The 26,891-nt window shown below is 45.1% G+C and overlaps 1 protein-coding gene across 1 annotated transcript; it reads right to left on the reverse strand.

The window, feature by feature from the left end:
* Positions 1 to 635: 635 nt before the first annotated feature.
* Positions 636 to 25,276, reverse strand: T265_05649 (hypothetical protein; the record flags this gene model as incomplete). Its single annotated transcript, XM_009170714.1, has 9 exons — positions 636 to 2,218; positions 2,426 to 4,716; positions 4,991 to 5,230; positions 6,301 to 7,801; positions 8,087 to 9,899; positions 9,943 to 13,401; positions 13,425 to 15,748; positions 24,494 to 24,700; positions 25,225 to 25,276. The coding sequence occupies 9 exons, from the start codon at positions 25,274 to 25,276 to the stop codon at positions 636 to 638; spliced, it is 13,470 nt and encodes a 4,489-aa protein (XP_009168978.1).
* Between the last annotated feature and the right edge of the window lie 1,615 nt (positions 25,277 to 26,891).

Below are 26,891 nucleotides of genomic sequence, written 5' to 3' on the forward strand. Positions count from 1 at the left end.
AGGTTGTGATCTACTCCAAACACCTATGCAATAAGAAAGCTATCTCAGGCTTCTACTGGATCGATTTTTGAGTAGCCTCCTTTGCAAGCAGCACCCGATATGGCTGTCAGTCAGGTGGGTGTTGGTCTGTTCGTCGCCGTTTCGTCACCAATAGACTACTTCCATGCTTCGTCAGTAGTGTATAGCGTTACACCAGTAGTTCGACGTTGCCATGACAGTAGATTGCATGTGTAATCTGATATTAAGGATGACGGGACAAATGCATTAGAAGATTTTTTAAAGTCCAACTTGTCAGACTGGCGGAAAGTCATTCCAAAAAAGAAACCTGAGTAAGATGTGAATTCTCCAATCCTGATGAGAACTCTCCCTCTTGTTCCCTGAAATGGGGAGGGTCACATGTCATAACGAAGGTGAGCTATCTGAGTGACTGAATTTCAAAGTGAAAAATGTCAGCCATACAAGGAAGATGAACTCTCGTGAGCAATATTTTTTCAAGTGTTTAAGAGAGACCTGAAAAATAAACCATGAATGTGTAATATAGATTCACGCGTCTTGATATATCTAAATCTATACGGTCGAAGCGAAAATGTCGGTGTGATGAAAGTCACGTGGCCATATATGTCCACAACTATCGATCACTTCTTGTTTTTTGACGTTTGTCTGCCCAAACTGTCACACTCTGTGCATGGTTTTTCAGCATGCGACGTGATCAAAAGTGGCCTTTTGGATCTCTGGCCCTTTTTCTTGTCTAAATTTTTATACTGTCTTTTGTACTGTTTCGGATTGCTCATCTTGTACAGCCTTTCTCTATCCTTCGGGTGGAAACTGTACCAGCCTTCTGCCATTTGAATTTTTCCCTCAATCTTCAAGTGTGGATTCGCTTTCATGTGCTCACCCAACATGAATATCAATTTCTGAGCGGCACAGCGTGTGTTAAATTTCGCGCAACCTAGTGTTTTTCGGTCGAATGGTTGGAATGCATTAGATCCCACGATATCACCCTTTGGATGAGCCAATTTGAAGCCATTGTGTGAGAAGGAAAACTCTTTTGTTGTCCCGTCTTTTAGCTGAGCAACGATGAGTGGATTTTGGCCAGCAAGAGTGAGCAGCTTTAGTGTCTCTCCATTGGTGAACTTTACCTCAATGGCTCCTAGCATAATACCGTTCGTTTCAGGTTTTTGGCCTCTGGTAAACTGAGGGGAGAAACCAGCATGATCGGTGAATTTGTTCTTGGCGCGTGAGCTCTTTTTTTCAAACTCCAAGTAGTCACGTAGTGAACCGTCCATTTCGATGGCCATCTTATTCAACATTGGAAGCAAACTTTCACATTTGACAACCTGGTCGTCGTAAAATCCATAACTGTCCTGCTCCAGTGGTTTAGGTGGTCGCCTCTTGTGAGGCCGTCGACCTCCACTAAGTTGAGCACTTTTGTTGTAGCTGGCCAGTGCATGATAGTCCCTAACTTGATGCACCAGCGTACCCCAGTTCTGGGACATGGCCTGCGCGACTTTCATACGAATCTCATTCGCCTCAAGACCAGTGTGGTCTGCGAGCACGTTGTACAGGCAATTGTTATCTCCGTCCCGTCCCGACTTACTCGTCAAAATGGGGTCTTTGTTTCCTGGCAGGCAAAAATGCTTTTCCTCTTTGTTGTACTGTATAACCATTGGTTCTCCCGTGGCTCCACTCCGAATATTGTGAATGGTATTTCCATTTTTGTCGATCAGTTTGATGGGTCTACCGAGTAGATCGGCCGCGTAACACAGTGCGACCAAATTTGCCTCGCCGCCTGCTCCCTGTTGACCGATAAATTCCGCAGCTTGCTGCATATCAGCTAGGCAAAGTTCGTGGTCTGCATAAATCTTTTGGATCCGTTTGGCAAAACGAGGGTCTTTTCCGAGGACAATCCGCCTCCGTTGTTTGTGATGCTCGATTTCAGCTTGTATACTTTTATCCCACTTTGAGAAGCCCTTGTTAACACCTTTCATCAAACCGTAGTCAACTAGAGGTGACAGAACTTTGTCCGAAATGACAGTGGACATACTATCGGTGATGATGTCTGACAAAGATTGTTGTAACTCTGACAAGCGTGGTTTTCCAGATTTCTGTTCCAAATTTACTTGTTCCTGAGGCACTCGACCTTTGTTTAAATCAATGTCGTCCGCGGGAAAATCAACGCCGGTATATTCAATGCAAGTTTGAGCAGTGGGTCTTTCTTCTGTCGAAATCCTCTCTTCCTCTTCTTGTTCCGGTTGGCTGACGTCCGACTTTGCTTTCTCATATAATTTCTCAAGTTTGTCTCCAAGTCTTGTCGTGACTGATTCGAGAAATCGCCACAATTCCTGAGCCGCTACAAGTATATTCTTCATCAAGAGGGCCTCTGTAACGTACGGAACTTTTGTCTCTAAAATTCCTTTGACAATACCTTGACCTATTTCATAAAAAACACTCGCGGTACCTTGTTCGGGTGTGAGCAATTCCAAAATGGTTTGTTTGATTTTCGTGCAAAATTCATTGGTGCCGTTTTTGAAATCCAACTCCAAAAGATACGCAACCATGGAATTTTTCAAGATGTTTTTTTCTACCCATGGTTTGATGTGAGAATCCAGCATCTTGCGGATCTCTGGCACAATCATCTTGGTGAGACCGTAATTAGCTATGTTGGCGACGAGTTCCCTCACCACTCCTTTGGCCAAACCAGCACCGACAGCTTTTAAGGCTGTGCCAAAACAAGACGCAGTGCACTTTGTGATTTTGACTCCTTGTGCTGCCGCACGCAGCACCTGTGTTCCTGCAGCTCCAAGTGTCATGGCGGCATCGAGAGCCGCACCAACTCCAGCACAAACAACCGTTACAACTAGGGAGACTGTTTTCTGTACTCCCCACGCTTTCCAATCGATATTTCGACCGATGATGCCAGATTTTACGGCTGTGATAAGATCGCCCACTCCCTCGGCGATGAGGCCCAGACCGATACTTGACCCTAGGCCAAGAGAGAAAACAGCTAGGGAAGCTCCAATCAGGATTTGAGTCAATCCAATAACTGACATGCCGATCACGGACCCCCAAGGAATGGGAGGCAGTACAGAAACATGGAATACGCCAAAGTAACCGGTCTCAGTAAACTCCTGGAGCTCTTCGTTCAAAAGATGAATGTCATTGTTCTCACTCAGAGCATCCAGAAGGGGTACTAATTCTGTTTTCAATTCGTTATCCTTATTTTTTAAGGCATGGCCGATTGACCCTTCAATGAGGTCGTCCTTTGGTCCAATGGCGGCTTCGATAGCGTTCAACATTACACCAAAGATGTTGCGTTTGTGGACTATTTGTTGGGCTAAAACTTTGGAATGCGAGATGAAACCAACAAGATTCAAATCATCTAAACGCCTGTTGATCAGGTTTCTGGCCTGCTTCAGGTCCTCTATCGCGTCTTGGATTTTGTCTTCATTGTGGATTATGACACCACCACAGCGATACAGTCTCACATAGGCCCGGTTGTAATGGGCGGTTTCCGAATATTCCCGGTCAAGTTCTACGGCTTTGTCATACTCAAGATGAGCTTTCACGTAGTCGCCACTTTGTAAGAGTTGGTTTCCTCGAAGTGTGTAGAAATACGGATTTCTGATCAGGCAGTTCATTCTCTGGTCATCGCGGATTTGCTCTACAAACGCCCTAAATCTGGAGGCTACGTTTTTCGTGTCATTGTTTTCAATTAAGTCTTGTTGCATCTTCAGCCAGATAGCAAACCGTTCTTCAGTGGCTTTCGCTTCAAACTTATCCTCGAATTCGTGTAGTAAAAGACAAAATTCTCTGAACAGCTTGTCTCGCATAACAATGGAACGGATTTCGGAAACGGCACTGACGAGCACTGCCATTTGCAATCGATCTCGGTGAGTCCGGAGCCACTCAATGCTAGCCGAATCAGAATGTTGGATAATGAACTGACTGGTACCCTTGTTACCGGTCCTCGATGTTCGGCCGATATTCTGCCGCTCGACGCGTTCATTTTGCGGTAGAAATGTTATACATACATGCATACCCCCATTTCTCTCAACTTCTTTCGTTGGCTTGATATCTGCGCCCCGCCCAGCGATGTTGGTCGCGATGATCACCTCACCACAGTCTAACTCATCATCAATGACGTATGAATCATCTCCGGACGCGTAGACTTTGATCTTCTTCGGATTTACTCCGAGCTGCTGAAAATGCTGCTCTAGCTTACGACATGTTTCGATGTACTGAGTGATGATCAGAACTCCTCGATTGTTCCGCAATTTGTTCAAACAGCTAGCGCTTATACTTGCGTACCACTCGTCTTCGTTGTCGACGACTCGCGGAACTAGCCCGTAGTGTTGTTTCTCTCTGAACGGCGGTATGTTTACACAGTCCACATTGTAAGTTGTTTGCAACATCTCTTGGGCTGCACAGCTGCCCAAGGTGCCAGTCAGACCGAAAATCGACTCTCCGTACCGCTGAAAATAAGTGACATTAGACAAATAATTGGATGTCAAGGTTTCCGGACTTAGCTTAGCGCCATGTTTCATTTGAAGGAATTGGTGCAGGCCATCACTCCAATGCATGCTGGAATGTACGACACCCGTGTTGGCAGCGTCCACAATTGCGATTTTTCCATCTCTAAGAATATAATCCTCGTAGTCGAAAGTCGCCACCAACTTGCTTCCTTTGAAGCTGGGGATCAGTCTGTTTTCAACCCACCTGCTTATCAAGGCCTTACATTTTTCTGTTTCGGGCGGGCACTCTAAAGATACTAACGACGGTGCACAAGCTCACACCTTGTTGATGTATGCATTCCTTCTTAATCAACATTACTGAATTCCTGGAGCATAAACTGCGGTTCGAGTGACCTGGCTTAATCACAGACCTTGTTGCTGTGTTTTGAATCACACACTCAGATTTTTGTTAACTAAGTGCAATAGATTAGCGAACTACCCTCATTTGCAAATTAATTTGGTTTTTGCGAGAGACTCACATGGAACCTAGCTGAATCTCTCGTTCGTCATATGTCCGGGCAACTGAATGTGCTGCACCAGGACGCCTCATGTTTTCAGTCACTACGATATACGAGATATCTCGATACATGTATATTCGTAATGCATTACTCATGAGGTTGCTGAAAATTCTTCGACAGCTCATGAGTGCAAAGGATACCTGTCTCTGCGCTCTGAAAAGTATACCCACTGTCAGCGCGCGATTCAGTACGCCATGCAGGCTCGAGGCAGCTCAGCAGTTAAGACGCCAGCTTGAGGACAGGCACGTCCATGGTTTGAGTCCAGCCGCAGCACACGCCGTGCAGGCTAGAGGCAGCTCAGCAGTTAAGACGCCAGTTTAAGGACAGACACGTCCATGGTTTGAGTCCAGCCGCAGCATCTCGACTGCTGCTGTCTAAGCTTGAGCGACCTGGCAACAACCAAGCTACCATCCCCTCTTCCGTTGGCTTGACACTAGGCATCAAAAGGGTTCTACGAAATAGGGGAAATCTAACCGCGGTTCATCTCCATGTAAGAATTTCCCACCGAAATATTCTACTTACGCCTGCTACTGAAAACTACTAGACATGCTTCATTAGCAGACCCTTACTTGCTAGTACCCAATTTTAAAGTTAGCATGGGTTCCCGCCTTCGCGGGGACTCCATTCGAAGGAGGTTGTGATCTACTCCAAACACCTATGCAGTAAGAAAGCTATCTCGGGCTTCTACTGGATCGATTTTTGAGTAGTCTCCTTTGCAAGCAGCACCCGATATGGCTGTCAGTCAGGTGGGTGTTGGTCTGTTCGTCGCCGTTTCGTCACCAATAGACTACTTCCATGCTTCGTCAGTAGTGTATAGCGTTACACCAGTAGTTCGACGTTGCCAAGACAGTAGATTGCATGTGTAATCTGATATTAAGGATGACGGGACAAATGCATTAGAAGATTTTTTAAAGTCCAACTTGTCAGACTGGCGGAAAGTCATTCCAAAAAAGAAACCTGAGTAAGATGTGAATTCTCCAATCCTGATGAGAACTCTCCCTCTTGTTCCCTGAAATGGGGAGGGTCACATGTCATAACGAAGGTGAGCTATCTGAGTGACTGAATTTCAAAGTGAAAAATGTCAGCCATACAAGGAAGATGAACTCTCGTGAGCAATATTTTTTCAAGTGTTTAAGAAAGAACTGAAAAATAAACCATGAATGTGTAATATAGATTCACGCGTCTTGATATATCTAAATCTATACGGTCGAAGCGAAAATGTCGGTGTGATGAAAGTCACGTGGCCATATATGTCCACAACTATCGATCACTTCTTGTTTTTTGACGTTTGTCTGCCCAAACTGTCACACTCTGTGCATGGTTTTTCAGCATGCGACGTGATCAAAAGTGGCCTTTTGGATCTCTGGCCCTTTTTCTTGTCTAAATTTTTATACTGTCTTTTGTACTGTTTCGGATTGCTCATCTTGTACAGCCTTTCTCTATCCTTCGGGTGGAAACTGTACCAGCCTTCTGCCATTTGAATTTTTCCCTCAATCTTCAAGTGTGGATTCGCTTTCATGTGCTCACCCAACATGAATATCAATTTCTGAGCGGCACAGCGTGTGTTAAATTTCGCGCAACCTAGTGTTTTTCGGTCGAATGGTTGGAATGCATTAGATCCCACGATATCACCCTTTGGATGAGCCAATTTGAAGCCATTGTGTGAGAAGGAAAACTCTTTTGTTGTCCCGTCTTTTAGCTGAGCAACGATGAGTGGATTTTGGCCAGCAAGAGTGAGCAGCTTTAGTGTCTCTCCATTGGTGAACTTTACCTCAATGGCTCCTAGCATAATACCGTTCGTTTCAGGTTTTTGGCCTCTGGTAAACTGAGGGGAGAAACCAGCATGATCGGTGAATTTGTTCTTGGCGCGTGAGCTCTTTTTTTCAAACTCCAAGTAGTCACGTAGTGAACCGTCCATTTCGATGGCCATCTTATTCAACATTGGAAGCAAACTTTCACATTTGACAACCTGGTCGTCGTAAAATCCATAACTGTCCTGCTCCAGTGGTTTAGGTGGTCGCCTCTTGTGAGGCCGTCGACCTCCACTAAGTTGAGCACTTTTGTTGTAGCTGGCCAGTGCATGATAGTCCCTAACTTGATGCACCAGCGTACCCCAGTTCTGGGACATGGCCTGCGCGACTTTCATACGAATCTCATTCGCCTCAAGACCAGTGTGGTCTGCGAGCACGTTGTACAGGCAATTGTTATCTCCGTCCCGTCCCGACTTACTCGTCAAAATGGGGTCTTTGTTTCCTGGCAGGCAAAAATGCTTTTCCTCTTTGTTGTACTGTATAACCATTGGTTCTCCCGTGGCTCCACTCCGAATATTGTGAATGGTATTTCCATTTTTGTCGATCAGTTTGATGGGTCTACCGAGTAGATCGGCCGCGTAACACAGTGCGACCAAATTTGCCTCGCCGCCTGCTCCCTGTTGACCGATAAATTCCGCAGCTTGCTGCATATCAGCTAGGCAAAGTTCGTGGTCTGCATAAATCTTTTGGATCCGTTTGGCAAAACGAGGGTCTTTTCCGAGGACAATCCGCCTCCGTTGTTTGTGATGCTCGATTTCAGCTTGTATACTTTTATCCCACTTTGAGAAGCCCTTGTTAACACCTTTCATCAAACCGTAGTCAACTAGAGGTGACAGAACTTTGTCCGAAATGACAGTGGACATACTATCGGTGATGATGTCTGACAAAGATTGTTGTAACTCTGACAAGCGTGGTTTTCCAGATTTCTGTTCCAAATTTACTTGTTCCTGAGGCACTCGACCTTTGTTTAAATCAATGTCGTCCGCGGGAAAATCAACGCCGGTATATTCAATGCAAGTTTGAGCAGTGGGTCTTTCTTCTGTCGAAATCCTCTCTTCCTCTTCTTGTTCCGGTTGGCTGACGTCCGACTTTGCTTTCTCATATAATTTCTCAAGTTTGTCTCCAAGTCTTGTCGTGACTGATTCGAGAAATCGCCACAATTCCTGAGCCGCTACAAGTATATTCTTCATCAAGAGGGCCTCTGTAACGTACGGAACTTTTGTCTCTAAAATTCCTTTGACAATACCTTGACCTATTTCATAAAAAACACTCGCGGTACCTTGTTCGGGTGTGAGCAATTCCAAAATGGTTTGTTTGATTTTCGTGCAAAATTCATTGGTGCCGTTTTTGAAATCCAACTCCAAAAGATACGCAACCATGGAATTTTTCAAGATGTTTTTTTCTACCCATGGTTTGATGTGAGAATCCAGCATCTTGCGGATCTCTGGCACAATCATCTTGGTGAGACCGTAATTAGCTATGTTGGCGACGAGTTCCCTCACCACTCCTTTGGCCAAACCAGCACCGACAGCTTTTAAGGCTGTGCCAAAACAAGACGCAGTGCACTTTGTGATTTTGACTCCTTGTGCTGCCGCACGCAGCACCTGTGTTCCTGCAGCTCCAAGTGTCATGGCGGCATCGAGAGCCGCACCAACTCCAGCACAAACAACCGTTACAACTAGGGAGACTGTTTTCTGTACTCCCCACGCTTTCCAATCGATATTTCGACCGATGATGCCAGATTTTACGGCTGTGATAAGATCGCCCACTCCCTCGGCGATGAGGCCCAGACCGATACTTGACCCTAGGCCAAGAGAGAAAACAGCTAGGGAAGCTCCAATCAGGATTTGAGTCAATCCAATAACTGACATGCCGATCACGGACCCCCAAGGAATGGGAGGCAGTACAGAAACATGGAATACGCCAAAGTAACCGGTCTCAGTAAACTCCTGGAGCTCTTCATTCAAAAGATGAATGTCATTGTTCTCACTCAGAGCATCCAGAAGGGGTACTAATTCTGTTTTCAATTCGTTATCCTTATTTTTTAAGGCATGGCCGATTGACCCTTCAATGAGGTCGTCCTTTGGTCCAATGGCGGCTTCGATAGCGTTCAGCATTACACCAAAGATGTTGCGTTTGTGGACTATTTGTTGGGCTAAAACTTTGGAATGCGAGATGAAACCAACAAGATTCAAATCATCTAAACGCCTGTTGATCAGGTTTCTGGCCTGCTTCAGGTCCTCTATCGCGTCTTGGATTTTGTCTTCATTGTGGATTATGACACCACCACAGCGATACAGTCTCACATAGGCCCGGTTGTAATGGGCGGTTTCCGAATATTCCCGGTCAAGTTCTACGGCTTTGTCATACTCAAGATGAGCTTTCACGTAGTCGCCACTTTGTAAGAGTTGGTTTCCTCGAAGTGTGTAGAAATACGGATTTCTGATCAGGCAGTTCATTCTCTGGTCATCGCGGATTTGCTCTACAAACGCCCTAAATCTGGAGGCTACGTTTTTCGTGTCATTGTTTTCAATTAAATCTTGTTGCATCTTCAGCCAGATAGCAAACCGTTCTTCAGTGGCTTTCGCTTCAAACTTATCCTCGAATTCGTGTAGTAAAAGACAAAATTCTCTGAACAGCTTGTCTCGCATAACAATGGAACGGATTTCGGAAACGGCACTGACGAGCACTGCCATTTGCAATCGATCTCGGTGAGTCCGGAGCCACTCAATGCTAGCCGAATCAGAATGTTGGATAATGAACTGACTGGTACCCTTGTTACCGGTCCTCGATGTTCGGCCGATATTCTGCCGCTCGACGCGTTCATTTTGCGGTAGAAATGTTATACATACATGCATACCCCCATTTCTCTCAACTTCTTTCGTTGGCTTGATATCTGCGCCCCGCCCAGCGATGTTGGTCGCGATGATCACCTCACCACAGTCTAACTCATCATCAATGACGTATGAATCATCTCCGGACGCGTAGACTTTGATCTTCTTCGGATTTACTCCAAGCTGCTGAAAGTGCTGCTCTAGCTTACGACATGTTTCGATGTACTGAGTGATGATCAGAACTCCTCGATTGTTNGCTGCGGATTACTCCAAGCTGCTGAAAAAGCCGCCCTAGCTTACGACATGTTTCGATGTACTGAGTGATGATCAGAACTCCTCGATTGTTCCGCAATTTGTTCAAACAGCTAGCGCTTATACTTGCGTACCACTCGTCTTCGTTGTCGACGACTCGCGGAACTAGCCCGTAGTGTTGTTTCTCTCTGAACGGCGGTATGTTTACACAGTCCACATTGTAAGTTGTTTGCAACATCTCTTGGGCTGCACAGCTGCCCAAGGTGCCAGTCAGACCGAAAATCGACTCTCCGTACCGCTGAAAATAAGTGACATTAGACAAATAATTGGATGTCAAGGTTTCCGGACTTAGCTTAGCGCCATGTTTCATTTGAAGGAATTGGTGCAGGCCATCACTCCAATGCATGCTGGAATGTACGACACCCGTGTTGGCAGCGTCCACAATTGCGATTTTTCCATCTCTAAGAATATAATGTTTTCCGTTTTCGTACCGGTATTTGGCACTGATAGCGCTATCCACCCACCTGGATAATTGATACTCGGAAACCAGTAGTCTCAGGTGATTTGGGACTTTCAGTTCTGGGTAGTCTTCCGGCACATCGACCTCAAAACGAAGCAGTTTTCGGACATGATCCACTGTGGTTTGCTTGAGGAATTCCGACTTTGATACAGTTATCGGGATCCATTCGATTTCCGGTGGATCTGCTTTCCCAACCATGTTCTCGTCCGCAGGTGCAACCTGCTTGATGTGTCTGTAGAACGTTTCGCCATCTTGCACCACAATCCCATTGCCCACCTGTTCAATATGCAACCAGATAACCGCTAGTATGGGTTCCAAATAGTTCATCGCAGGCATTGTCGAGCTAAGACGTACCAGACTATTCCTCCCGTCAATCAGCATACTGTCCACCTCATCGACAATCACGACATCACAGCTACGAGTATCGCGTGTGGTGATGCGACTAAATTCTTGACGAAGTATATCGGCTTGAAAATCCTCTGCGGCACCATACACTATGTCATTTTTGTAACATTCGAAAAACGTTGACTCGTCCCTGACCTTTTTCCGGGAATTATGACCGACTGTAAGACCAAACAATGAATAGAATTCTTTTTGCTGTTCCGATTGTGGTACGGCCAGTTCGGCAGAACTGGTAACAATGTCCACCTTGTGACCTTGTAATGCCTTGGCTGCCGCAAACATGGCTACGATCGTGGTTTTCCCTTCTCCTGTGTCCACCTGTAATAGTCTGCCTTGGTGAGGTTGTGGATTCAGCAAACACCACAGAGCGACTAGCTGCACATCCCTAGGTGTAAACTGACTCGATAGCTCAACTGCTCTCTTCAACACCGCAATCATTTCATAAACAAAGTCCGGATGACGTGCATTGTCTTGTTGTTTGAATTTCCTAGCCCAGTTTTGCACGCTGTCTCGTTTCCAATGTCTTATTGAATTCAACTCTGGAACCAATAGGGAACTATCACAGTACGCACGCAAGATCCGTTCGTGGTTGCCTAGCAGATGTTGTTCGCTCAAACACTCGGTCTCAAAACCTTTGTTTTGTTGAACTAGTTCGTGGACTATTTCAGTTACTGTCTTGTCTGCAGTTCCTGGGAATCTACAGTCAATGGCCAGCTGGTGAACTTCGCTCTCCAGCACGGCATTGGACGGTTGATTCAAGAATGAGATGAGGCTTCTCCCTGCTCGGTTTCTGTCATATTCCCGGAGTCGGTATTCACAGACGATATCCAGCGTGTTGATAAATGCTCGCAAGTCTTGCGGACATAGGTGTAGCAACAATTTGAGCAAATGTTCAATAGAGTTTTGACTCCAACCCAACAACATGAGCTGTATAAACCTGTCTCGAAGATCGCGTACCATCAATTCATCGGTGATGAGAGTATCCTGACCTTCGTTTGGGAAATTTCTCTCTGCGACTGCAATACCGAGTGTCCTCAGCAGCTTCTGTCTTTCCAGGTAGGTGTATGGTACACCTAGAATCCGTAGAACTTCCCTTTGCTGCGATCCGGAGAGGAAGTGAAGGGACTTAGCGGGCTGTGTCACTGAACTGCGACCATTCAGAAAATTGGCTTCACGAGCGTTGATTAGAAAACCATCCGGGGGATCGGGAACAACACTTGGCTCGCCAAACATGATCAACATTGTTTCGTAAACGCTGTTTTGCAGTACATCACTGGGTGGCCGCTTTATACGGACTTTATAGAAATATCTGTAGGACTCGTTGAAAAACAGTTCCTGTTCAGGAAAGTGTATTGACAGAGCAATATCCGATTCGACTTCATTTTTTACATCTCCGTCCAAACCAATGGTGACACCGTCTCCCCACACCGCTGCCAACTCTCGCCTAACAGCATCCAGCTCGCAGTGATGCATCTCACGCAAATGCTCTTTCCAGTATTTCCGCGCAACTGTCCAGGCATACCATTTGGGGAATTCGACTGTTCGAAGTTGCTTCACATCGGTCTGTTTGGTAAAACAAAGCGTTTCAAACATTCTGTCTGGTTGCTTTTGCTCCATGTGCCTGGCTAAAATCTTCATATTCGACAAAACAAAGATGCCACAACTTGAATTGTCCTGTTGCTCTTTTTCCGGATGATAGTGGAATTCCGTTTGCTCGATGCATGTTTCGAAGAGACTTTGTACTTTTTCGCGTTCTGCCACACAGTTCTGTTCGCCCATAGAGTCCTTGTAGAGAACAACGGTTTTCGCTCCTTCGGGGTAACAGGCGACAACAACCCAGTGCAGCTGCGCAAAATTTAGAACGATTATGGTCGGTTGTCTGGATCGGTTGTACAAATCTAAGATTTCGGCAAGTCGACTGGTCTCTTCTGCCGCTTGCTCATTCAAATCCACACCCCAGATGATGTGACAACTGTGGTGGGAGTCTGCCGTCATCCATGCTTCACCTATGGTCACAATATCGTCTGCCGTGTACCAGTAGTCTGGGTCCTCACTCTCAGTGTAAGCATTCTTACACAACACTTGCGGAATCGATCTTTCCGAATGAATGAGGGCTTCATAGTTGTGCAAATGCGCTGACATTATCTCGTCAACTATGTCGACATACATCAATGTGTACCAATTAACGATTTGTGTATCACAAGGAAGGTTTTTCAGTAGTTCTTCTTTGTCAGCTTCACACAAATCGGCTTTGTATAGCTTCGAGAAAAACCCTACCAGCTCCTTGATATCAGTCCCGGGAATGATCTTTGCTATGACTGTGTCCAATAAGTGACGATCGATGTGTGCTGTATGGTTGTTTAAACTGACCAAATCGTCATGTTCAAATACGACCGCAACTTTTGACAACAGGCTAGTCAGCCAATGGATCTGGAGCAACTCCAAATGCGTTGATAATTGAAATGAGCTGTCGACAATTATGGTAAATTTCGAAAAAAGAAAGTCAGCCAATGGATTTGGAGCAACTCCAAATGCGTTGATAATTGAAATGAGCTGTCGACAATTATGGGAAGCACAGAAGGTCCGGACTGAAAACACATTTGTAGGATTTCGTTAACGTCGTTGAGATCGCAAGTGTCCATATCGGTATCGTTAAGTAGGACGTATAAGATCTTATCCCGTCCGTCCGGACCGAATACCTCGGCTAAGCGACTCAGATGGCGCGTGTAGACTGCAAGGTCATCATCGGTTTCGGTAGGGCACTGCACGAGTTGCTGTAGGCCATAGGCAAGAAGCATGTATCGCCATTCATTCGTGGGATGTTTCGAAAAAATCTCCATGCTTACTGGTATACCAAGGAAATTGATGTCATATAGTACTGTCAAAAGGGATAAAACGTAGTCTTTATCTTCACCTTGCTTGATGAAATTTGTCAGTTCGGACGGACAAGTTCCTGTTTCCCAAAGCTGCTTACAAAGTTCGAAGTAGTAGTTCTCAAGTTGAGCAATCGATAACAGTGTGGCCTTGTCTTGTTTAGAGAGTGTGTGAAGCACCGTACGTATCAGGCAGGTGTGGTTAATCGGCTGTTTGGTAATGACGTCGAGTCTTTCCAAGGCATGCTCACCCCACTTGTGATGTTTTGACAGAAGGTTTATCAATTCCATCGGGATGTCTAGTGTGATGGAGACGTCGAATAAGTGCTGAACAAAGCTTTTTAGAGCTAATTCGGAGACCATGACGGAAATATCGAATCCCTCGGCTATTCCACACTGGAGAATCTCGACTGTTCTTCCTGAGAGGAGCAAGTCAGGATAGTCTTTGACGGTGTCAAGCAGAGTCGTGATATCCTCACCAACCTTCAGTTCAACGTCCGTGTGCAACAGGAACTCGGCCAAGTCACGCCGGTGTGTTGACGGTTTTTCTGTAGCCAATCTCTTCGCCAGTCTAGTCACCTGGGCTTCTGTCAGTCTATATCCTGAGGCAGCAGTATGGTGAAGGTGAGCTACAAGTTCCTGTGTACTTTTGCTGTCCATGTCCGAAAATGCATGTTCCAGCTGCTTCAGAAGCATATAAAGTTCACTCTGAGATCGCCGATTAGCAGGCACTATCTCCTCGAAAGCGGCCAGCAAACATTTCCGTACACTGAGTTCATCGGTTCTATGGGCTAAGTGTAACAAAAACAACTCAAAGTCTGAGCTCGTAAGGTGTGTCTGGACGCTTGGAATTGACGCCAATTCTCCGAGAATTGCGGCTTCTTCGATTGCATACGGACAGGTTGAAATGCTACGCAACAGCCGGTCGACTATGCCCGATAAATCGATCGTTTTGTCTTTTGCAATGAAAAGAGCCAAGTCGCGTGTGCTTGGTGGATTGCCGGAGAAATAGTTGAGTATGGTTTTGTGATCAAAAGCGTAGTAACGGTTCGCTGAGTAGCCGAAAGGTAGGACATATGAAAGTAGCCTGAATGCATGAAAACGAAGAGATTCGTCAAATTCCATAACGCTGACTAGATATGCAACGGCGACTGAAGTGTCCTTTGGACCAACTCTTTTTGACGCTTTCTGTACGTCTTTGAGTAGCTTACTGACACGCTTGTTCAAACTTGTCGTGTACAGGATGTTTTCCTCTGTCTGCCTGCTGTATTCAATGTCGCTAGTAGCTGTTTGAGCATAGTCCATGGACGGTTGGTCTTCTTCAGTGGTATTGAGCAACATCCGTGGAATGTCTTCGTACAAGTCTAACAGTGAACTCCTCGCAATGTCATCATGGAAACGACAACAGAGAAGCATGTATACCAGGTGTAGAATCACATCCAGACTACATCCTGGCGAATGCTGGTTCCACTGAAGAATTTGTCGCGCATAGTTGTCATTGTGTGGCACAAAATTAATCGTAATGTTCTGATATACCAATTGGATTAAGTCGGAGAGGAAAGCAAGCAATCGAACTGGCAGCTTGTGCCGTCCTGAGACCCCATCTACATAGTAGTAACCTGTGAGTTGTCCGTCGCCACTCATTTCAAAAAGCATTCCAAACCAATGGTGGCCGCTGTTCGTGCGTAAGAGCAGTAGGCAGGTTGTGTTGTTCTGGTGGGTGAACAGAGACAAAATTTCCATTGCCAAAGCGGCAGTTCCTAAAATCGAACCATCATATACACGTTCCGGACAAATAATCCCAACGTCAGTCGTATAGAACATTTGAAGCGAGTGATGCAAAATCGATCGTAATGTCGCCTGCTTTCCAAGTTGCGGACAACAATCGACACTAGTTTGAACAGTCGGACACCCGATTTCGTCACAATCAGGTGAGAAACTGCAATTCCATAACTCATCAGCGAGCTCCTCAGTTTCGTTTGCCCAGTCCATATTACGCCCAAGGTGGAGGAATCCGTCTTGGAAGCCTTAAGTTAAGTAAGTCCCGAACGATATCGTCTGACTAAGCCAGAGATGGGGCGCTAGAATTGGGAAGAAAGTAAAACGTTGAAAAGTGACATGGCCAGGTTGAGTGGTGTTCACAAATCAGAATGAAAATGACCTTTCAGACAGTAGATGATGGGGATCTCACTCGAACTGATCAAGGAAAAGTTTGCGGAAACTACATCAACAATACGCTGAACTATTCTAGTGTCTGTAGTTGTGACTCATAGAAAGCGTTGTGAAATAACTCGTGGAAAAACAAGGTTCACTTTGGATATGATGAACCAACGCTCAAAGTCTGGGTCATTCGGGCTGATTTTTTCAGAGGGGAGCAATCCTATATAGAAAAAATAACAAGTACAAAAGAAATACACTCATTTGCAAACTGATTTGGTTTTTCGAGAGATTCATCTGGAACTTAGCCCAATCTCTCATTCGTCATGTCTCCAGGCAGCTAAATGTGCTGCACCAGGCCGCCTCATTTTTCGGTTGTTACGATATCCGAGATATCGCGATACTTGTGCGGACGCAATATACTACTCATAAGGCTGTTGAATATTCATCGACAGCCCACGACCGGTTTCGCCCTTCTTGGGGCTCATCTAATAGACGCAGCCCCCGAGAGTATTTCGCTAATTTCGTGCAATCTGGTTTTAAGTAGAATATAGGGTTGATGGGAACCCGGGAACTGTACTTACCTGATGAGTACAGAAGAGCTTAACCTGCAAACCGATTTTTACGAGGGCGTTGTTTGATTGGTCAAGGGGCTGAATGCAACGAGTCACGCCACCGGTTGGTCTGATTGGTGATTGGTCCTAACCAGACAGTTGATATAGGTGATTACTGCATCGGTCGATGCAGGCGTGTTGAATTCATAGCCTTAGAAATTCCGCACAGCGTCGTTTAGCTGCTGGCATCCCTATTCCTCAAACTAATTCATTACCCTTCCAGCGACTGCTCAAGTTTCAAGACTGTACTAATCTATTTTACACGAAGTCGATTCTACATTGAGTGTTTCGATTCTATATTAACTGTTTTCATGACTCGATTTATTCACATTCATTTCTGGGTTTGTTGTTCAACCTTTTGCCCCACTTTGAACTGCACAACTTTTTCCCGCTTTTTGTGTTCGATAGCACGCTGCTCTTTCTGTGCTTACGATTTACTGTTAGTTTCTTATAGAACCATGGTCTACCTGTCTGTACTGTCCGCCCACGTCTTATTCAATATATTTTTGCTGCCCAATTGCGACTACTGAACAAACGCAGGTGAAGTTCGCAGCATTCGGTTTCACCGCAATTATTACTGACCGTCCATCGTTGAATTGGACTACACGCTACCTATCTGATGGGACACGTAGATCGTGCGTTTAGGCTAGTTAACCAATTCCTTGCTTTGATATCATGGCCTTAGAACAGGATCTCACAATGGAGTAATTAGGACGGGTCAGTCCAAAGGAACTCTGTGAGGGAAAGTGCCTCGCGCAGACACCAAGAGGTTTTTTTAGACTCACCTAAAATAGCGAAGAAATTCCGCAGCTTATCACTCCAGCACTCAAAAAGCATCAGAGAGCTCAGATGAAGATGAAGTCCTATTATCCCAAAAGTGTTTTCAACCTAGTATTCTACAAAGAGCACCGGATATGATACTAAAAAACGAGCTGAGTGTTTGGAAACTATTTACTGAAGTTCCACATGGAGCTATGTGCGGGACTGCAAGCGTTATACAGTGAAAAGGACAAAGACAGTCAAATTTCTAGGTTGCAGAACATCAGACGCTGGAGTCCTTAAAATGAGAAGGGTCCACAAAAATCGACAAAACCATTGTCGCCTTGTTACCAGGATACACCAAGAAACATCAAAGAAAAGCACGCGTAAACTAACTGGTTCTTTCCGAACTTCAAAAGCAAAAGACTATAACGATTTCATAAAGCATTGTTTATCACCAGTCTAACACACAGTCGCCTAACATGTAATCGTTTAGGGTGCTTGTACTAGCCTGTCATCCACTGAACTAGTGTCGGAAGTCGAGCTCCGTCCGCGATCTAGTTTTTGGTGTGTGCAACTAAACGGATTTTATTCAAGAAAACAAACGTAGTCACAATGGGCTCTCCGCTGAGGCAGATATTTGTATTGAAAACTTGGGGAAAAGTGCAAAACCTCGGAGCTCATGCTGCCTCGAGAATAGAACGATGGGGAAAACTTTGCCTGGGACATTTGACAGTTAGAGTGTCAGTTCTGACACATCGAACGGAACACGTACTGTGTGTATAGGATGGAGTGCAAATTTTCCGACGCTTCATGTCCATCGTTCGTGTGCCAGCTGAAACCATAGTCTGCGTGTATCAGCAGTGTAGTCAGGACCAATCGATAATTACTAATCAGACCAATCAAATGCGTGACATGTTGACTTTGACGTTAAGCCGCATGCTGCTGGCCAATCAGCAGAAGCGCCTGTCATTTCGGTTTCTTCCTTACTTGTCTGTTCTGAAAGAGGACATCCACGGTAGCCGCAACGATGAGCAACAAATCTCGGTCCTTTGATGTGATTTCCACAGTAATCCAACCTAACTAAGTTTTCCTACTTCGTTCGTACCGAACTGAGCGCAGATGTCTTTTGCACCCGGCACCCTTCATCACACAAACTAACATGTGACCACTCGATATGGATTGTGTGACTGGAAAATGAGTGATGCTGTCATGTCCGAGTGCGAGCCAATCACACTGCTGATCAGTCACGTGTGCCCGAATGATGTAGCCTTTAGGTATCAACCAGGAGGCCGCGCGTTGGAGGTCTTCTGGAGATTTGTGACATGCACACTGAAGTAACATGCGTAAGCCAACTCATTCTTCATTGGTGACTTCCAGGTGGAAACTGTCACCAGTTCGCGAGGTGCAATCACATATGACAAGCCATCTAAAATCTTGAGTTGCTGCTAGAATCAGGCGTTTCGGGTTTTTCGCTCTGTAAATGAAGCCAATTGGAGCTGAAAAGCCGAGAATCACTGTACAGCCGTTCGTCATTCATAGAGAATAATCAGCAGTGTTCAACACCAAAATTCAGCAGAGTCTAGACCCCACACCTCTGAGGCTAGTAAAGAGGGCACTCGCCTGTTCTGTCCTGCGGTACGAGTAACTCATACTTGGACAAAAAACAAGGGTGTTCATCTTTCAATCCTGTCCAAGTGTGGGCTAATCGCAATGCTGATCAGCCGTTTATGGCCGAACGGTCAAGTGCTCAAACTACTAGCCGGGATGTCACTGGAATTGTGATGGAGTTAAGTGACTGACTTCACCAAAATGATTCTGGAAGAAAGCAATAAACCCCGGTAGACCAACGCCGTACTATTCTATCTATCATATTCTAAAGAAACCTTGAGTGCCCCGACCTCTGTCAGACCTCCATGGGGTGATGAACCATACGTATCAAGCTCAGTTACACTTTGGACAGTCAGGATACTAATGCCTGGAAGCGCGCATGCGACAGAGGAACACAACTTTAGTATTGGTTGACCATACATTGTAAAGCTCCTCAAGGAGTGCGACAACTGTATAGGAACGATGAACCTTGAAAAAGTTGCGAAATAGCCCCCCCACGGTTTAATATACAGACTGTGTTTCGAATGGAAAACAGAAGAGAAATGGTTATCAACCCGATAACGCCAACGAAAGTACGGTGCGCAAATTGTGAAGCCAGGAAGCAGCTAGCTGTGCGTACGGTTCGTTGAACATAAAATACGCACACCACTTAGGATTCCACCCAGCCCTTGGCTATTTCACGTCATGTCCTGTCAGAGGGCCTTGAGGTTCTCTTCGATCAAGCCAAAATTTGCTTCACCCACCTACCAGGATACCCAGAACGTCACTGTGCGGATGTTCTAGCTATTTATTCTGGAACCGCATGTGTCCACCGAAGTAATAAATAAATGATAACTAATACTGTATCGTTCAGCTGCAGCACCCTTTCGGTGCCTAGCTGTCATGCCACACGAAGGAGGCAGGGATACTGCCAGGTCGCCCAAGTCTAGACAGGGGAAGTCGAGAGGCAGAGGCCGGGTTCGAATCACGGACCTTGCGGTCAGTAAATTCGCGCTCTAACCACTTGATTCATCTAGCCCTACCAATACTATACAATATGTAATCGTTTAACTGTGCCTAGCTGCGTTTCTACCTGAAGGGAGCAGGGGGGCTGAGATACTGCCATGTCGCCCAAGCCCGGCTTGGAACAGTCGGGAAGCTGGGAGGTTGGGCTCCGGCCATGAAACCTTTCGGTCAGTAAGTCCGCTCCTTACTCACTGCATACAAAGGCAACACAATAAACGGAAGTACGGAAAACAATAGATTGGGCAGAAGTGTGAACACGTCATCGATAAAACCCGAACCCGTGTGCTCTGGCGATGAAAGATGGTAAATTCGTAGCTACCTAGTCCCTCACACCCGTGACTGTTCAGCTCACAGTAGCTCACTGGATCACGAGACTTGTCATTTTTCTCATACTAACAAACACGCCACATTAAGCTGACTCATCGGAAATCAATTGTCTGCACCGTCTAGTCAGCGTAGCGACTACTTGTGTGCGGAGGCGCCCACGTACACGCAAACGGACTTACACGTAGGGAAATCGAACACACTCAACACACACAGACGCGCGCGCGCAGGGAGCAGTAATTCAACCTCTCCACAAGTCTACGGGCAATCATGGAACACGTGTAGCAGTCGCACTGCGAAGAAAAACACGTTCCCGCCGTCCGGACTTTCACCAAGGGACTCTCACAGTCGATAAGTTCCTTTTTTGACTGGCTCCCATTTCGCATTGTATTGATTTTTATACGTGTTCCAACCCTCCACTGTCAAACATACTAAAAAACCTTTATTAGTGCACATACCTTCTGCTTTGTGTTATGACCATCATCGAATGTGCACTAATAGATTCTCGCAGCTCAACAATGTCGGCAGAATGTGCGATACTTGGTGGATGCCAATTTAAGAAGTTAAACTACGCTTAAATACTATGCCGAAATACCAACGCGATAACGTGATTTTTGAAGAATGTTGGAGTAGAAACGAAAATTGAGAGTAAATCCTTTGAGCAATCAGGATTGCAACGAACATTGTGGCAAGAAGGTTGGAATCTTGGAGAGTGAAGCCGCAACAGGATTCGGATAGCTCACAGGGCCATTTGGAATGTACATTCTGGCATCTGAATTTCCAAGTAGTTCTCAATCGATCCATGTGATTCTAGGGGCAACGAAACGATAAGTTCGCATTTTGCCAGGTTTTCATTCCGTTTGCTTACGGAATGAAGGATGTTCACACGGGAACATTCGGGCGCTAATACCTTTGAAACCTCATAGATTGTATCAAGTGTGACTTCCTGTAATCTGGCTTAAAAAACTGGCGTAGATGTAGAAAATTCAACGTAATGCCATTTACGCAAGTTCACAAAGAATGAGTCAACTATTCCGATGAAATCTACAGAAGCTGAGCAAAACTCACCTGAAATTCAAGTCATGAACATGGCATTAAGTTATGCATCATGGCAGTCAAAGGGTTTCCAGAACATATCAGATTGAGCTTTGATTGGCTGACACAATTCACTGACCAACAAATTTCGCCTCAACTCGTCGCGTTCTCTACGCTCAGGCTAACAGGATTCATCAAGTGTCACATAATTTCTGGAATTTTCTTGAAGGCTCACAAACCCTTCATTCGGTGGCTCATACTTAAGCTATCATTTCACTGTTTCTGCTTCACATACCAGTGGTGATGAGTAATCACAAACTTTTCACGTTATGTTTGCAACAACCTGAGCTGATTTCCCAAGAAAAACTTGCGTTTTGAGAACGCTTCAAAACTCCTCCATCAGTTTTCTCAGGGCGGATTTTTTTGTCCGAAATGAACGCAACTCATTGGCAAGTCCTTTGAATTCAATGTGTTGAAAGTTTGATGCGTGTTCTTCCTGGTATTTCTGCAGCATCGCTTCTATGTCCAGTGAAGCTCGCGACGCGCCGGCGTTTGAATGTCCGCGTCTGGCCCCTTGATGGTTCACTGATCAAGTAGAAGATGATAACGTCGATTTTTGGCCGACCTATGCGAACGTTGGATTCGAACCACGGACTTTCAGGTCAGTAAGTTCGCGCCGTAACCACTGAGCTGTCTCGAGCTGCATTGTCATCTGCACAGGGGACCGACCAACATTAAAAAATATGAACATGCAAGTTCATTTCTATCAGCCTGAACACAACTCACACTCCAAAATATGATACTGAGTAATCGATGTAGCGCACAGATTGCATCACGGTTGGCACCGATCGGCACATGTTCTCTTTCCTATGCCCGAGACAACACGAATTATGGGCCATTCAACCCAAATACCACGCTAGTCAGTATGACACACACGTGACTTTCGGTGCGGATATTCTTAAACAAGGTCATTATATTTGAAACAAAATCAAACTCTATAGCGAGGGAGATGAGCGTCTGAACCTCAGCTCCAAGCTGTGCTCAAATAGTGTCTACAATGAGCAACAGACCATTCACGTCATCGCGCAAGTGGAACACACAAGAGCACCATAAGACAAACTGCGAACCAGGTCACATGTGTGAATTTCCAGGTGTGAAGTTAATATCATAAGGATATCTACCACAAATACACTCATTTGCGAAGCAGTTTGGTCGTCACGGGAGACTCAAGTGAATTTCTCGTTTATACTGTTCGTCAACTGGATCTGCTGCCCACGGGCCGCCTTAAGTTTTAGTTGGCACGGAATTCGAGATATCGAAATATATTTTCGAAAAGTTTTCAGCAAACTTGTGAGTAGTAATTTCCTTTATGAAGATGATTCACAAGTTAGCAGAATGAAAAATCAGCTGGGTTTGCTAGCGATTGGGCTAGATAGGAACGACCAAATTTAGCGGTTAGATAATTACCGGGTTGACGAATGGATTATGAGCTTGGGGGGGGGGGAATTGCCGAGCCTCTATCCAGTCTCGCTAATGATAACGAAATGGTTGAAACTTTAATGAATTTTGAAAAACTGGCTCATACTGGCTGCCGTTTTATTACCACACGTTGAATATCTATTAACACATGACTGTTATACACAAAAACTAATTTGTCAACCAGCTATCATCCCATTTCTCTACTTTATTCTTTTGTGTTGAAATATCTGCTGCATGTTTCTGAATATTACACAAGCTAGCCTTTTTGTGCAATGAATTTTGTTAAGCATGTGTAAGATCTCGTTGCAGAGCCATCTCAATTGATGGCACTACGCTCGGTCTACCATGTGTCACGTAAAAGTTCATGGATAGAATACGGAATAACTCGAATTGAAAAAAAATCAGCCTAAACATGCGAACCGCATGCAACGCAGCAGGTGGCAAGTGCTTACATTTGGATTCAAATAATATAACAGGTAATGGCAATCCCCCAACTTTCCAGATCCGCGCGATAAATCTACCAAATTTATGCATGAAACCGCTTTATTTAAAGGATTTCACCTGATCATCAGCCTGAACACAACTCACACTCCAAAATATGATACTGAGTAATCGATGTAGCGCACAGATTGCATCACGGTTGGCACCGATCGGCACATGTTCTCTTTCCTATGCCCGAGACAACACGAATTATGGGCCATTCAACCCAAATACCACGCTAGTCAGTATGACACACACGTGACTTTCGGTGCGGATATTCTTAAACAAGGTCATTATATTTGAAACAAAATCAAACTCTATAGCGAGGGAGATGAGCGTCTGAACCTCAGCTCCAAGCTGTGCTCAAATAGTGTCTACAATGAGCAACAGACCATTCACGTCATCGCGCAAGTGGAACACACAAGAGCACCATAAGACAAACTGCGAACCAGGTCACATGTGTGAATTTCCAGGTGTGAAGTTAATATCATAAGGATATCTACCACAAATACACTCATTTGCGAAGCAGTTTGGTCGTCACGGGAGACTCAAGTGAATTTCTCGTTTATACTGTTCGTCAACTGGATCTGCTGCCCACGGGCCGCCTTAAGTTTTAGTTGGCACGGAATTCGAGATATCGAAATATATTTTCGAAAAGTTTTCAGCAAACTTGTGAGTAGTAATTTCCTTTATGAAGATGATTCACAAGTTAGCAGAATGAAAAATCAGCTGGGTTTGCTAGCGATTGGGCTAGATAGGAACGACCAAATTTAGCGGTTAGATAATTACCGGGTTGACGAATGGATTATGAGCTTGGGGGGGGGGGAAATTGCCGAGCCTCTAGCCAGTAAGTTTGAGACCACTGCTATGTAAGAGACCAAAGAGGTGTTGGAACACCCGTGTTGTCATGAATTATATTTAAACTGTTGTTCTGAAACCATCTAGCTTTCTGACGGGATTAGGTGCTTGGACAATGAGGTGAGTTTCGTGACCCGCGACAGGTATGAAGGTCTTTTTGATTTATTTGTATCCTTCGTTTGAATCTGACGGTAAGGTTCACTTGATATCCTATGTTCTAGGTATGAGGAGGTAGAACACGTACTTACCAAGTTATTTTCAGCAATTTCTTCATTTCTAATCCGCACAAGGTAAGCAACAAAGTCACCGCCGAATGCTCAAGTGGGGAGTGAATGAATGGTCACGCCAGTGCACAGATGTACAGGTTGTGTCCCGATTATTTCGGCATATACGCGTTTCATCACTAAATACGAACAGTCACATTGGGCCTCGAGACTGTTCACAACCTACGAGCCCCATACAGTGTGAGATAAACGACGTCGTCTCGACTGCATTGGCAGCGAGGCACCGAAGCCAAAAGCTCCGCTGCCATTGGCTGAAAACACCTCACACTGGTTTTCTGATCGATCAAGTGCTTGGCTTCAAGACTTGTGATTGGCTGACATGCTTCGCCCTTTTTCAATGGCATGCACGAGCTGGATGGCGTGCCAAAGTTACCTAGAGTAGTAATACATATTGAAAAGGTAGTTATATGATTGATCGCTACAAGAAGCCGTGCGCGGTCCGATTTTTTTAGCCTGAAAGTCAGTCCAAGAGTGGAAAAATTACAACTCGGAATGGGCCTCAGACAGTTCATACCATCATCGAATGTCTAACGTAATTTCATCATCATGCCAGAAACGGTTGCGCTAAAACTAGACAACACCATGTCCGGTCCAGCCGTTGTTTCGATCAGTTCTTCCAATCGATCAAGCCACCACTGCAAGGTTATCGGCTTGTGACCGAAGAATTTCAGAACCAGGAAAACATCTCCAAAGTGATTTGCAACTCCTAATTAGTTTAAAGCGTTTCTGAGAGTACAAAAGTTAGTAAAACAGGACCTCGTTATTGTTTTGTTGACTAAGCGAAGCGGAGAAATCTAGGATATGTATCCACACTAGTTTGCAAGCACTACCAGTTGAGTATATCTGCAAAATCTAGGAGCAATCAGGTTTGCGCTACAAGCGTAACTCCGCCTTCACCAGTGTCTTCATCGCTCGTTTGTACTGTACATAATGTTCCCCATGGGCCCATTTATTACGGGCGAGTATGTATAACGGTTTGCTAAATCTTTCATTCCAATCATTTATGGATGAGAGCAGAGTTGCCGTTGCGTCATTTTCTCGTCTCGTGTTTCCAAGGTAAAACAGTGGTGAATGTTACCTCTTGTGAGTAGATGGGTTAACTCTGAATAGGGGATCTTTTCCAGTTAAGTCCCTCCAAAAAATCAACCGCCGCCACCCAAAAAAGATTAGAAAGAAGAATGTATGAAATCCGTACTTTTAGTTTTTATTGAACAGGGTGAAATTGGGACGTGCCATTAATAATTTGCATGAAAAGGTCCGTTGTCGGCTTCAAACGAACTCACACAAGTGGCTGTCCACTAAAGATCGGTGTGTGCCACATTGGCGTTTATTCTGCATCTTGTGGACGTGTGAGCTCCAGTCGTTGGATCCACAAAGGTTTTGGTACGATTAACCGTTGGAGTCTGCAAAAACCGCCGCCAGGCGCAATCTTCGCGAAGAAAGTTCTTCCAGTCAACAGCGCCCATGTGGCTAATAGATAATTCCTCTGAACATGGTTTGCTTTTTGCCAAATTTTTGGACCAGCAATAAATGAATAGAATTACTGTCCCAAACACCATCCTAGACCGCTCCAGCCAAATTCCCTTTCGAAGACCGATCTCTTGCCGACACTGTCGAGCATTACACCTCCACCTGTCAGAAACAGTTGAAAGTGTCATTTGGTGGCCATTGTTGAATAGACGTTGCTGATGTATCACTCCGTGACAGAACGAAGAAAATGTCTGCACAAAATGAGCCGAGATGTGGATAAGGAATTGTGTTCATCAAAAATAGATCAGGTTTATGTGCGTGCATTAAACTGGAGCTGGCAAAAGTGGGGCGGTGCCTAACTTTTCACACATGCACGTTTTGCATTGGTAATGGGGCTTATCCGGAATAGATCTGAATGACGTTTACTGTATACCTGTATCTCGTAACTCAGTCAACAAGGGGGTCATTACTACAGCTTAAAGAGGGTCGTAGCAACTCTGCGGTCTGAGTTAGATTCACTCAATGTACGCATTCAGCTTTCAAATCCTAAACGAAGAGTCCACTGACAACGGGTGCTTTCGGATATCGTAGTTTTTATATCTCATTTACATTCTGGACTGACCACGGTGTGATTTACCACTGAACTTCCGCTTGATTGTCAAGACATCTTTATTCAAAACTGATGTACGTTTGTCAACAGATGGCTGCAATTTCGTAACCAGTTTTCTCATTTTTCAAGTCACGTGATTTTCATGTAAAGATGGAATCGCATTATTGCATGTGTTCGTGTCAGAGGGCTGCTTGTTGCGGCAATCAATCAGAAAAATTCTGTGAGCCGTTTCACCGGGATTAAAATGCGACAGGACTCTCCCCTTAAAGGTCCCCTTAAAGGATGATTCTGAAGTGACCATTTTTCATGGTTTAGCCCAGTTGTGTTCTGAGAGTTTCGGTGTTCTGCTGTGATCGTGCTACCTCTGCAAGCGACTTTATGATGGGCTTCTTAAAACTTCATCAGTTTGTCATACGCGAAACGACAACGCAGGCCGGCAGATACCGCTGCGATTCGATCGGTGTCAGTCAGCCGTGTTGGTCAC

This window comes from Opisthorchis viverrini, assembly GCF_000715545.1.
Source record: "Opisthorchis viverrini unplaced genomic scaffold opera_v5_111, whole genome shotgun sequence".
Lineage (NCBI taxonomy): Eukaryota > Metazoa > Platyhelminthes > Trematoda > Opisthorchiida > Opisthorchiidae > Opisthorchis > Opisthorchis viverrini.